At 37.3% G+C, this 13098-nt stretch overlaps 1 protein-coding gene across 1 annotated transcript in view; it reads right to left on the reverse strand.

The window, feature by feature from the left end:
* PRMT3 (protein arginine methyltransferase 3) overlaps positions 1-13098 on the reverse strand; it is a 106121-nt gene that overhangs the window by 66490 nt on the left and 26533 nt on the right. Inside the window, exon 10 of the mRNA XM_090263159.1 lies at positions 3835-3934. Within this exon, the coding sequence (XP_090119285.1) occupies positions 3835-3934 (100 nt within the window). The remainder of the gene's footprint in view (positions 1-3834; positions 3935-13098) is intronic.

The raw sequence follows: 13098 nt of genomic DNA on the forward strand, positions 1-13098 counted from the left end.
CATTCCAGGTTCCAGTGACTCAGTATTGTTTGTGTTACAAAGCCTTCCTGATAAAGGCAGAGATCATACCTGACCAATCCTCCAAAAGGAAAGGTGCTCGTCATGTTAATTAGTCTAACTAGGTAAACACTGTAGGTTATGAAGACAGAGGGAAACTAATATAGGAAGTTGGTTACACATAGGGTAAAGGATAAGAGAAGTCATCAGGAGGAGAGCAAGGCAACTATTAGTAACACCAAGAAGTAACTACCACCCCTTGGCTAGAGAGACAAAAGAGGCACTGCTGCAAGAGCCAGGGCCACACAGTGCTTGCTGACTTCTGGCAGGCCCATCCAGCGGGAACTAGGGCCACAAAAGGAACAGCTTCTGTCAGCAGCACTGCGAGAGAAAGAGAATGAAAGATGCCTTGGTTTCTCCTTTCCTTAGATCTCCCTCCCATTAGCGTTTCCCATTGAGTTCTCCAAATACAGTGGAAGTCAGCTGTCGCTGAAGCCTTGGGAAAGTGGCCTGCAGATTTAGCCCTCTAAAATAAATCTGAGGGCAAAGAAGCCCAAGACCAGCACATTTTTCAATACAGTTCAAATCATAAATGTGACAATCTTATAAGTTCACTCAATCCTGCTAATTTTTTTATTATACCAACTGGTTCTGATATCTAAATTGTATATTAATACCTCTAGATTATCTTTGAGATTTTTTAAAGTATATTTTGTTAGGTTGGCTATCTCCTCATCACTTAGTTCTCCCACTAGAACCTTGATCCATTCCTCCTTTTGGGTCATACTTCTCTGTCTCCTCATCTTGACAGGTTCCTGTGTTTGTTTGCCTCTGTGTCTTAGGTAGAGCTGTTGCTCCTGTTATGTTGTAAGGGGCGGAGCCTTAGTTATTTGTCAGTACAGGGTGACCTGTTTCACCACGTTGTGGTGCTGTATGTGGGGGAGAGGTCAGAGAGGGAATAATGTCGCTTGCTCAGCACTCGTCCCTTTTCCAGGCTCTTCTCCCACTTCCATATGGGACTGGCACCTCTCTAGCTGTTGCCCTGGCTGTTATTCCCAGGGTGAGTGGGTCTGCAGACGTTCTAGGATCGTGGAGACCCTTTAAACAAGCGGACTCTGCTGAGAGACTGGCAGTTTCCTCCTCCGCCCCAACCCCCACTGGTTTGCACAGTCAGAAGCAATGAGACTTTATTTTCCCTGGCACTGGGACCATGAGCTACTCGGTCTGGTCAGGAGCTGGGAATGATCCCCAGGTGTCCCTCCCCACTTTTTAAAACGTGACTCCGTTTTCCGCCGGCCTGCCACTACCATCGCATCCTCTCCGCCCGGGCTCCGACCCTCCTACCTGTCTGGACAAGTATTTCTTCTTTATATCTTTGTTTGTTGGACACCCTGCAGCATGATTTTCTGGAAATTCTGGTTGTCTCTACTTTTGAGGTAATCGTATTCCTTCTTAGTTGTGGAGGGAAACCCAGCATGTCTGTCTAGGTCTCCATCTTAGCTGGAAGTCCATCTTTCAGATTTTAAAATGAAAATAACTAGAACATCAATATCCAAAAGCATGATTCTGCTAGGCAGGGCAAGAACTATTCAACTAGTTATAATCACTTTGGTAAAAATCTTCAAGTCAGGTGTCAGCGAGTTTGGTAATGCCTGTCTTTTAGTTTGCTTATTAAAGTCTAATTTGAGTATTTAAAAAATGCATTTTCCAAGAAAAACAACATAGTTTCTAGAGAAATGGAGATCATGCCAGCCAACATTTAAACTACAGAACACTGAAGAAAGAAATTATGGGAGATACAAATAAATGGAACCATATACCATGTTCATGGATTGGAAGAATTAACATCAATAAAATATCCATACTGTAGGGCTGTTTCCCACCAAAGAAGAAACAAAGAGACTGCATGAGTATAAAAACCCAACGTTTAGACTCCATTGTAGGTTGGAGCATGTTAAAGACCAGCTCAGGGTCTGCCCAACTCCTGGCCATTATTAAAATCCTTTGCTTAACTTTATACACCGCTTCACAGTGTTCAATCTCACCTATGTAGCTGTAACAATACTATGCAAAGCAGTCTATTGATTCAACACAATTCCTATTAAAGTACCAATCGCATATTTCACAGATCTACAGCAAATATTTCAAAAATTTATATGGAACCAAAAAAGACTGCAAATAGTCTTAGCAATCTTGAGAAAGAACAAAGCAGAAGGAATCATAATATCTGATATCAGACATCAGACTATACTACAAGGCCACTGTAATTAAAATAGTCTGGTGCTGACATAAGAGAAGACACATAGATGAAAGGAACAGAATAGAGAGCCCAGAAATAAATCCACATCTCTGTGGTCAATTAATATTTAACAAAGGGGGCATGAGCACACAATGGAATAAAAATAAATATCTTCAATAACTGGTTTTGGGAGAACTGGACTGATACATGCAAAAAAAAAAAAAAAATGAAACTAGACCACTAAATTACACCATATACCAGAATCAACTCAAAATAGCATAAACTATTTTAAATGGCTGCCAAGTAAATACCTCAAATGTACTTTCCTCAAAGAACCTTTCTATAGTCCTAAAAGAGATGTTGGATTTTCAATTACATGTGACTAAATTCATATCTTCTCACTCAATTAATAAGGGAAATCAGAGTGCTGGTACAAATTCTTTGATATGAGAATAACGACATTATGATTAAGAATTGTTAAAAGCCCACCCTAGCATTAAAAAAATCAACACTATTTTGTGTACAGTTGAGTAACAATGACTGTCACTGGCTCCAGATGGAACTTAATACTACATTAAACCTGAACATTTCAAAAACTTCCTGAAATCCTTGCTATTTTGCTAGAATTATTACCATGTTTATTAAAAATATATAATTATAAAGCAATTGATTATTTTCAATTTTTTTGATAATTTCATTTAATGAAAATATATGTATCAAATAGGTTTTTTTTATAGCTTAGAACTTTCCAAATGGTTAAAAATTTGTCTCTCTAGAAATAGTATCTACTTTGTCTTCATCAAATTGGCATATCAGTAAGTCAAATCAGTTGTCAAATACCATTAATTCTATTTTACATACATTTAAAAATATTCTGCTTAGACTTATGATTGCAAAAGAAAATTATAAACCTACATATGTACCCTATTTTTTATTATTCTAACAAGGCCAGTAAGTTCTACTTTATATGCTAAAAGACACTGATAACATGGCCTAACAGATCAAAAAGATAGGACATTAGTATGATAGCAATAAAAGCAATATCATGTTAATTTTTTAAATTAATTAATTTATTTTTAGAGAAAGGGGGAGGGAGAAAGAGAGGGACAGAAACATCGATCAAGTGGTTGCCTCTCACCCACCCCAAAATTGGACCTGGCCAACAATCCAGGCATGGCCCCTTACTGGCAATCAAATATGCAGCCTTTTGGTTTGCAGGACGATGCCCAACCCATTGAGCCACACCAGTCAGGGCAACATCATGTTAATTTTGAGAAAACAGTCCTAATAAGTCCTTACGAGTTTTTGGAGACTTTTAGGCAAACATATTTAGGTCCCTAAAACTTAGAAAATAGAAAAATAATACAGTAATTCTTTCTTATGACTTTAAAAGTAAAAAAAGTTAATTTATCTTCTTTTTAAAAAGAATATGAATGACCCGTAAATAGGTGCTATTTCAGAATCAAGTACCATTGAAAAATTGTAGTTCTTTTTAAAATAATCCCACCATTCTGCCATTTATTAAATACAATTAAATGCCAAAAAACTACCTTATTTTTTTTTAACTAATAAAAGTAGTTTTTTTTACAAATACTTACCATCCACTCGGATATAATAACATCTACTTTTTCTACAGGAAGACGAACTTCTTCAATCTTTCCTTTAATTAGTATGATGGTATCTTCAAGTTTATTTAGTCTGAAAATTATAATGAATTAAATTAGTATGTTAAATAGATTCTGAAAACTAGTCAAATTATATCATTTCTTAAAAACTGTTCAAATTATTTTGTGGAACTGAAAGTACATTCAAAGTTTACTTATTTCTTGGGTATATAATTACTTTTTGATCACTTCATAAATGCCCAAGATTATTTATAGTTAATACTGCAAAACACTGAACCAATATTTAAAACTTCATCCTGAAAACAAGTTCGAATTTTATCAAGAATACATGTCAATAATGTTACTAGGTCCTCTTTTATTAAAGGAAAGGAAGATTAGCACATATTTTTTATCCCCTCTGTCGCAATTTGAAATAAACGAGTTAAAGAATTTCAAAATGCTAAAAACGCTAGCTGCTAAATTTGTATCTAGTTAAATAGTCAATCCTCAAAAGATGTACATGTGAATTACAGAAGATTTTTTTCCTGCTAACAAAAAGGAATTTTTTCCCTCAACTTCACTGAGGTATTATTTATAGAAAAAAATGGATTCAAGGGTAAATTTTGTTAAATTTTAAAATACAGAGATACTTGGGTGACCACCACCATCATTAATATATATAACATTTCTATCTCCTCAAAAGGAGATAGGCATCTATAGGCAACCACTGATTTTCTTTCTTTCCACTATGTCTTAAGATTTATATTTTGAGGAGTTTCGTATAAATGGAATCATACCCTTTTGTGTCTGGTTTCTTTCAATAGGGATACATTTTAGATTCATACATATTTTTGTGTATATATGTAGTTCATCCTCTGTAATTGCAGAGTAGTATTTCACTTCACAGATAAAATCCAATTTTATTCACCCACACATCTGTAGGTGGAATTCTGGACTCTCTCCAGCTTTGGGCTATAATGAATAAAGCTGCTACAAATAGTTGTGTACAAGTAGAATTGCTCTATCAAATGGAATTGTATATATAACATTTTAAGAAACTGCTAATTTGTTTTATGAAGTCCATGTTCAATTTTACATTCTTACCAATAATATATGTGCATTCCTACTGATTCAAATCCTTGTCAACACTGAGCATTGTTGATCTTTTAAATTTAACTGTTTGATGACATCTCACTATGGTTATAAATTGCACTTTCCTAATGACCAAGCACTTTTTATATGCTAAATGACCATTTTCTCATATTATCTCGTCTAAATTTTTTGTCCATTTAAAAAATCGGGTCAGTTATAACATTATTATTGATATTTAAGACTTCTTTACATGTTCTGGATAAAACCTTTGTCAGAATTATATGTAGTGAATATTCCCTACCATACTGTGTCTTTTTCATTTTTTTAACGTTATATTTTGAAGAGCTAAAGTTTTACATTTTGATAAAGACTAGCTTTTTTTAATTTTGTGTTCATGCTTTTGGTGACATATTTAAGAACTGTTTTCTTACATCAAATACTTTCACCTATGTTTTCTTTTATTTATTTTTTTAGTTTCCATTTTGAGTTAATTTTTCCATACAGTATCATGTTCACTTTTTTCCTTATCAATACCTATTAATACGGTGTTGAAAAACTTATTTGGAAAAATTATCACAAATGATAGTTTCCACTTTGTTGAAAAATTATCACTAACTCACAGAATTACTTTGGTATCTTTGGCAAAAATCAACTAACCATGTATGTATGGTTTTATTTCTGGACTTTCAATTATCCCTTAAGATTTAGATGTGTATCTTTGGCCAAGTCAACACTTTCTTGATTGCTATAGCTTTAAATTAAGTCACAAAGTCTGATAGTATAAATCCTTCAACTTTATTCTTCTTTTAAAAAATTCTTCGGTGGAGGGATTGAGCAAAAGAAGAAAGGACTCATGGACATGGACAACAGTGTGGTGACTGTTGGTGAGAAGCAGGTATAATGGTACTCAATAGTAATGGAAAAAATACAATAAAGATTAAATTTAAAAAAATTAAAAATTAAAAATAAATTTTTATCTCTTCTAGGTCATTTGTGCTTCCATTATGAATTTTAAGATCCACTCTCAGTAATGATCTGCATAATTCATGCCTTAGATATATTTTGTTAAATTTATCCCTAAATGTCTGATGATTTTGGTTGCATTGAAAATGCTCATTTTTTAGGCCTGGCTGGTGTGGCTCAATGGATTGGGCACCAGCCTGAAAAATAAAAGGTCACCGGTTCGATTCCCAATCAGGGCACATGCCTGGGTTGCGGGCCAGGATGCCAGTTGGAGGCATGCGAGAGGCAACCAATTGTTCTCTCTCTGTCACACATTGATATTTCTCTCCCTCTCTTTCCCTTCCCCTCTCCCTAAAAATAAATAAATAAATCTTTTTTTAAAAAAAGCTGAGTTTTACATAGCAACAAGAAAAATAAAGTACCTAGGAATAAACTTAACCAAGGAGGTAAAAGACCGGTACTCAGAAAACTACTTAACACTGAAGAAAGAAATTAAAGAAGATACAAATAAATGGAAGCATATACCATGCTCATGGATGGGAAGAATCAACATCATTAAAATGTCCATACTACCCAAAGCAATTTATAGATTCAATGCAATCCCTATTAAAATACCAGCAACATATTTCACAGACCTAGAACAAATACTTCAAAAATTTATATGGAATCAAAAAAGAGCCCAAATAGCCACAGCAATTTTGAGGAAGAACACAGTAGGAGGAATCACAATACCTGATATCAAACTATACTACAAGGCCACGGTAATCAAAACAGTCTGGTACTGGCATAAAAACAGACATATAGATCAATGGAACAGAATAGAGAGCCCAGAAATAAACCCAGGTTCATATGGTCAACTAATATTTGACAAAGGGGGAAAGAACATCAAATGGAGTGAAAAGAGCCTCTTCAACAAATGGTGTTGGGAGAACTGGACAGGGACATGCAAAAAAATGAAACTAGACCACCAACTTACACCATACACCAGAATAAACTGAAAATGGATCAAAGACTTAAATGTAAGCCGTGATACCATAGAAGTCCTAGAGGAAAAAATAGGCAGGAAATTTTCAGATATCCCACGTAGCAACATTTTCACTGATATATCTCCTAAGGCAAGGGAAATAAAGGAAAGAATAAACAAATGGGACTACATCAAACTAAAAAGTTTCTGCTCAGCTAAAGAAAACATCAGCAAGATGAAAAGAAAACCAACCATATGGGAAAATATATTCGCCAATGACATCTCAGACAAGGGATTGATTTCCAAAATATATAAAGAACTCATATGACTCAACACCAAGAAGACAGACAACCCAATTAAAAAATGGGCAAAGGACCTGAACAAACACTTCTCCAAAGAAGACATACAGAGGGCCTATAGACATATTAAAGTATGCTCAACATCACTAGCCATCAGAGAGATGCAAATAAAAACCACAATGAGATACCACCTCACACCAGTCAGAATGGCCATCATCAACAAATCAACAAACAACTTGTGCTGGAGAGGATGTGGAGAAACGGGAACCCTGGTGCATTGCTGGTGGGAATGCAGACTGGTGCAGCCACTATGGAAAAGTTTGGAATTTCCTCAAAAAACTAAAAATGGAACTGCCTTTTGAACCAGCAATTCCATTGCTAGGATTATATCTGAAAAATCCTGAAACACCAATTCAAAAGAACCTATGCATCTCTACGTTCATAGAAGCACTATTTACAATAGCCAAGTGCTGGAAACAACCTAAGTGCCCATCTGTAGATGGGTGGATCAAAAAACTGTGGTACATTTACACCATGGAGTACTATGTAGCAGAAAGAAAGAAGGAACTTCTACCATTTGCAACAACATGGATGGAACTAGAGAGAATTATGCTTAGCGAAATAAGCCAGGCAACGAAAGAAAAATACCTTATGCTGTCACCTATTACAGGAAACTAAGGAACAACACAAACAAATGAGCAAAATTGAACCAGAGCTATGTAAACAAGAAGTAGACTAACAGTAACAAGGGGGGAGGGGGGAGGGAGAGAGAAGGGGGTAAGAAGGGGAAGTGTCAAGTCAAAGAACATGTATAAATGACCCACGGACATGGGCAACTGAGTAGGGACTGAATGTGGGGGAAGGGAGGGGCAAGGTACAGGGAAGCAAGAGGGGGAAAAAAGTGAGACAACTGTAATGGGAAAACAAACAAAAAAATTTTTTTTAGTGGGGGAAAACTGAAAATATGAAGAATGGAAATGCCAGTTCAGTGAATATTAGGTCAAAGATTTTCCTTCACGTTGTATATTTTTCTCCCTATTTAATCTCTCCAGAGTTTGGCATTCTAAACAAGTAATGACGTAAGTTTCTTTGCATAGACCTAATAAGACCAATTGTTAATAGAGGTTCCTTTTTTTTGACCAAGTCTTTGACTGGAATGTCAAGCCTAAAGGAGACATACTTGGGCTCAAGTTGTTACCAAAAAGCCCTGAGGAACTGGGAATGACTTTCAAAGGTAATAAAAGCCCGCGAGATAAAAGGCCTGCTACCATGGTTGGCTGTGCGGTCCACAGCAATCTCTCCAGGGAAGGAACGAAGGTTGTTTTCCTGAAAGATGGCTAGAAGGGACCTTAAGGCACAATGGAAAACCAGAAAGACTTGGAAAGGACAGGTGTGTACAGGCAAGGATGAATGCCAGGTATGTGGCCCAGCTTCTGTGCCCTGAAGAGAAGACTGAGGGTCACCCTAAATGTTCCTTGGGTAAGTTCCAGCAAAGCAGAACTAAAGTTCATAAGTGATCATTTGCTGCTCTTGTTATGTTTATGCAAATGAACAGGATAAATTAAAAATGGACTTAATGTAGTCCCTTTAAAGACAAGGAGGGTAATCTTAGGGAGAAAAATCATTATTCAAGGAAAATCACAACGATCAGTAGTAGACTGTAAAATAGGTCAGCTAACCGTCTTAAAAGTTTCTTCTCATTTAAAATATGGTTTCACTTGAAAATTAAACCATGTCTGTGATATCACCAAAGAGTTGCAGACAAGTAGAATGTCAAGTGCTTTGCAACTGGATGTCCTCCCAATAAGACAGTCTTACAGATTTAGAGACCTGTTTGTTGGTTATGTTACATAAATTAACATGTTTTCTGTTTTCAAAGGGCATAAGCCTATGACTGCATTACCTGAGTGATTGTCTGTACGCATAAGCCTCACTTAATCCTCTCTGCAGCGCTGCCTCCTGAGACTCAACGGTTTGGCTGAACTAAATGGCTGGGTTGGTGAAGAATGGGGTGGTCTGTGGGCTTCACTTTAAAACTGGTTTCTCTTTTCTATCCTAATGGCTTGGACAGAAAGGGCCCAGAGGTCTGAGAGGGGGGAAACATAAACTATTTCCCTCAGCCCAAACTAAATATAATGGGCAAAAGGGTTTTGGACAGGCGAGATGTGCCTAGCACACCTTCCTCCAAAGAAGCCCCCCCCCCCTTTTTTTTTCCCCTAATGTGGAACATTGAAAAATTAATCCCTGCCTTTTGTCATCTAGTAGTTATGGATTGAATGATGTCTTTTAACCCTTTTCGCCAAATCTGTTGCCCCCAGAACACAACAAGGATGCCAGCCTGTTAAAACAAGCACACCGTTGTCCGGAGACAGCCAACTGACCTGGAGTCTGCATGATCCTTCCCCATGTGGGAAGGGCACCCTCCCCTCCACACCCCCACTCTTATTAGGGATGTCTGGACCCAAGGGTAGGTAGGACGACAACCATGTCTAGCTTGAAGCAGCTAGAGGAGCTTGAGACCTTCACCCATTGTCCTTTACAAGATTACAAAGGGTCTTAATATCTGAGAGGGAGGGATAGTTATCTTTTAGGAACCATGGGTATGGACTTGGGGGTGGGGGGATTGCTGGGGTAGGGAGATGCTGGGTGGAGGGGAGTAAAGGGGAGAAAATTGGAACTATTGTAACAATATAATCAATAAAGAAAAGCTGGGGAAAAAAAAAAAAGCTAAGTTTTAAAAGTTTCCATTTCTACTTGTTTGTATCTCTTACTCAACGCACAAAGAGCGGCAACCATAAACAAGAATGCTGCTACGAGAAAATTGAAAATTTCGGTACATCAAAGAACACTACAAAGACAGTGAAAAGGTAAGCAGGAATGAGAGAAGACTTTTGTATTACATAAAACCTATAAACAACTAAAATCTAAAAAATATAAAGATTACCAACAAATAAGAAAAGAACCAACTCAATGAAAACCTGAGCAAAGGATGTAAACAGATTTTTCACATTAAAAGAAATACAAATGACCAGTAATTATATGAGAATATGTGCAGACTCATTAACTATCACAGAAATCCACATTTAAATTGCAATGAAACACTGCTATACAGTCAACTGGAAAATTTTTTTTTAAAAAGACAATACCAACCAGAACTTGTTACATACTATTGATGGAAGCATAAATTGGTATAACCACTTTGAAAAGTAGTCTGGCATACTGACCCAATAAGCAAAATAGAGACAGACTCGTAGATAGAGAGCAGGATGACAGTTAAGGGGCATGGAAGTTAGGGTGTGGAGGGATTGAGCAAAAACGAGAAAGGATTCATGGACATGGACAAGTGTCATGACTGCAGGGGGCGGGGAGCGGGGTAGAAGAGGACTGAATGGTAATGGAAAAAAATAGAATGAAAAATTAAGAAACTAAACTCAACACTCCCCCCAAAAGAAAACAGTCTGGCAATATCTAGGAAATCTTAAGTTATATATACCACAAGGCCTGACTCGTCGTCGTCGTCGGCAGCCGTCCGTCTCGAGAGACGATGGTGTAGCTTCTTCAGAGTCTATCTGCACCGCCAAGAATGGCTGTGCAGTCCGACTCGGGAGTGACATGGTATCTGTCTCCTCCCGTGTTGAATCAACATCTTGCGATGACGCTGAAGCTACAGAGCCTGGGCAGGGTAATATGGAGGGTCTGCTATTGCCCATGCAGCAGACCCCCCCTCTCTTCGCAGCTGAAGGGTCCAAGGGAAAGACGGAGTCGATACAGCTTGGGTTCAGGTGCGCCGCAGGAGTTGCCGGTGTTGACTACAACGTCAAACCGCCTTAGGGACTCCGGCTCCGGATTTTCTGTCGGGGTTTACTCCCTTAGCCTTTCCCCTGAAGAGGTATGCCGCAAGGCAGCGGAGGTTTTTTGGAGTCAGAGTTTTCCTTCTCTGATGTACCCTGACTGGAAGATCGAACCAGCGACACTTAGCTCGCAGGCCGACGCTCAATCCACTGAGCTAAACCAGCCAGGGCCAACAAGGCCTGACTATGCTCAACATATGTATGCACCAGGCACACATACAAAAAATTACTAACAAAATTAGGAATAACAGCCTTAAACTGGAGAATAAGAAATGTCCATAAAAACAGAAAACAAATTATGATATAGTCATCAATGACCTTGTATACAGCAATGAACATGAATAAACTACAGCTATACACAACATGAAGATGAAAAATAATGTTGAGTAAAACAAGTTAGACAAAAGGGATGCATAATATATAATTTCATTTCCTTAAAGATCAAAACTGAGTAAACTAAATGATCTTAAATAGATGCCCATCTAAGGGGTTAAAATATAAAGCAAAGCAAGCAAGTGATCACCATGAAAATCAGGATGCTAGTTAATCAGGCACAGAGACCATCTCACTGAGAAAGGGGAAATGGAGGTGCGTGGGATCTAATGTGCTGGGATGTTCTATTTCTTGTTAGTCATCATATTACAATGTTTCATACACTTTTTAATAAGTATGTTATATTTTTACACAAAAGTTTAAAAGGATGCTTATATTCAAGAAAATATTTAATGCAATTCTTTTTTATGAGATTGGTGTAACTGAAATGTTTATTAAGGCTTTAACAGTTACAAAAACTTCACAGACAAAAAAGCAAGCTTCTTACTAAAGCAAAATATTCCTATTGCCTAGAAATATCTTCAGAATGCTTATGCTGAAACAAGATGTGTTCTGTAAGAGGCCATCTGCTCAGGTTGTTTATTGTCTGCTACAAGTCATAATCCTATTTGCATCAGTAATCACTTTTTCAAATATAAATATAGCAGAAAAGATTAAAATTTCAAAGAATACACAGAAGAAAATAACAAAGGCCATAATTCCCAGTAATTCTGTATTAAAACAACTCAACAAAGATATCATTCACATAGATAACCTTCCATGAAACTGTTCACCTTAATCATTGCCTGATATCTCATTCATGAAACCATAGATTTTACTTACTGTTCTCAAGTGGCTACTCACTAAACCTTACTTTATAGCATAAAAGCATTCTAAATGAATTCTGCCTCTGAAAACACCTGCTCAAAACCTAACCATAGCTTTAATCTATAGAAACATGACACTGCAACAATAAAAAGGTATTTTCAGTAAATCTCTTAACTAATCCAACAGGCACTGAAATTATGAAACCAGCACTTTCCTATCTCATAACAAGATCATAGTTAATTTATAGTTCTTCTTGATCTTTTGTCTTAACACAAAAGTGACCCCCCCCCTTCCTTTTTCTTTTTAAATTTAAAAGGGAGGAGAACTGGGTAGGGACATCAATTTGGCTGTACTAGAGAGAATGAATGATAGAAAGCTGTGGGCGACAAAGACAAAAACAAAACAAATAACTGAGCCAGTTCCATAAAGATGCATTAATTCAGGTGAGAAATATAAGAATGAATTAAGGCATTCACATAGTTACTGGGTAATGATGCTATTCTATAAACCTGAAGCCGTGGACCAAGATAAACCAGGATGACAGTACATTTAAGGGGAACATGAAGATTCCTGATGACCACGTGGTATCTGATGTGGATTGACACAATGGTTGGCTACAAAGCACGTATGTGCTGCCTATGTGACCAGCTCTTTGAGAACTATTAACTCTAAGACTGACGCCAACTTCCTTGGGTAGAGTCATCTCACATGTATCTTTAAAGTTCACAGGTAGAGAGAAAAGTACACCTGCTGTGACTATTGCAGAGAAGAAGGATTACTTGGGAGCCTCTTTACTGACGTGTGTCCTTTTCTTGCTGCTCCTGGACTATATCCTTGGCTGTAATACATCTTAGCTATGAATGCAACTTTATATTGAGTCATATGAGTTCTTCTAGAGAACAATGAACTAGTTAGGTAGTCAAGGGTCCCCTCAAGACAGGACAAGTGA

The sequence above is a fragment of the Furipterus horrens genome, unplaced genomic scaffold (genome assembly GCF_987537825.1).
Source record: "Furipterus horrens unplaced genomic scaffold, mFurHor1.1.pri manual_scaffold_2, whole genome shotgun sequence".
Taxonomy (NCBI): Eukaryota; Metazoa; Chordata; class Mammalia; order Chiroptera; family Furipteridae; genus Furipterus; species Furipterus horrens.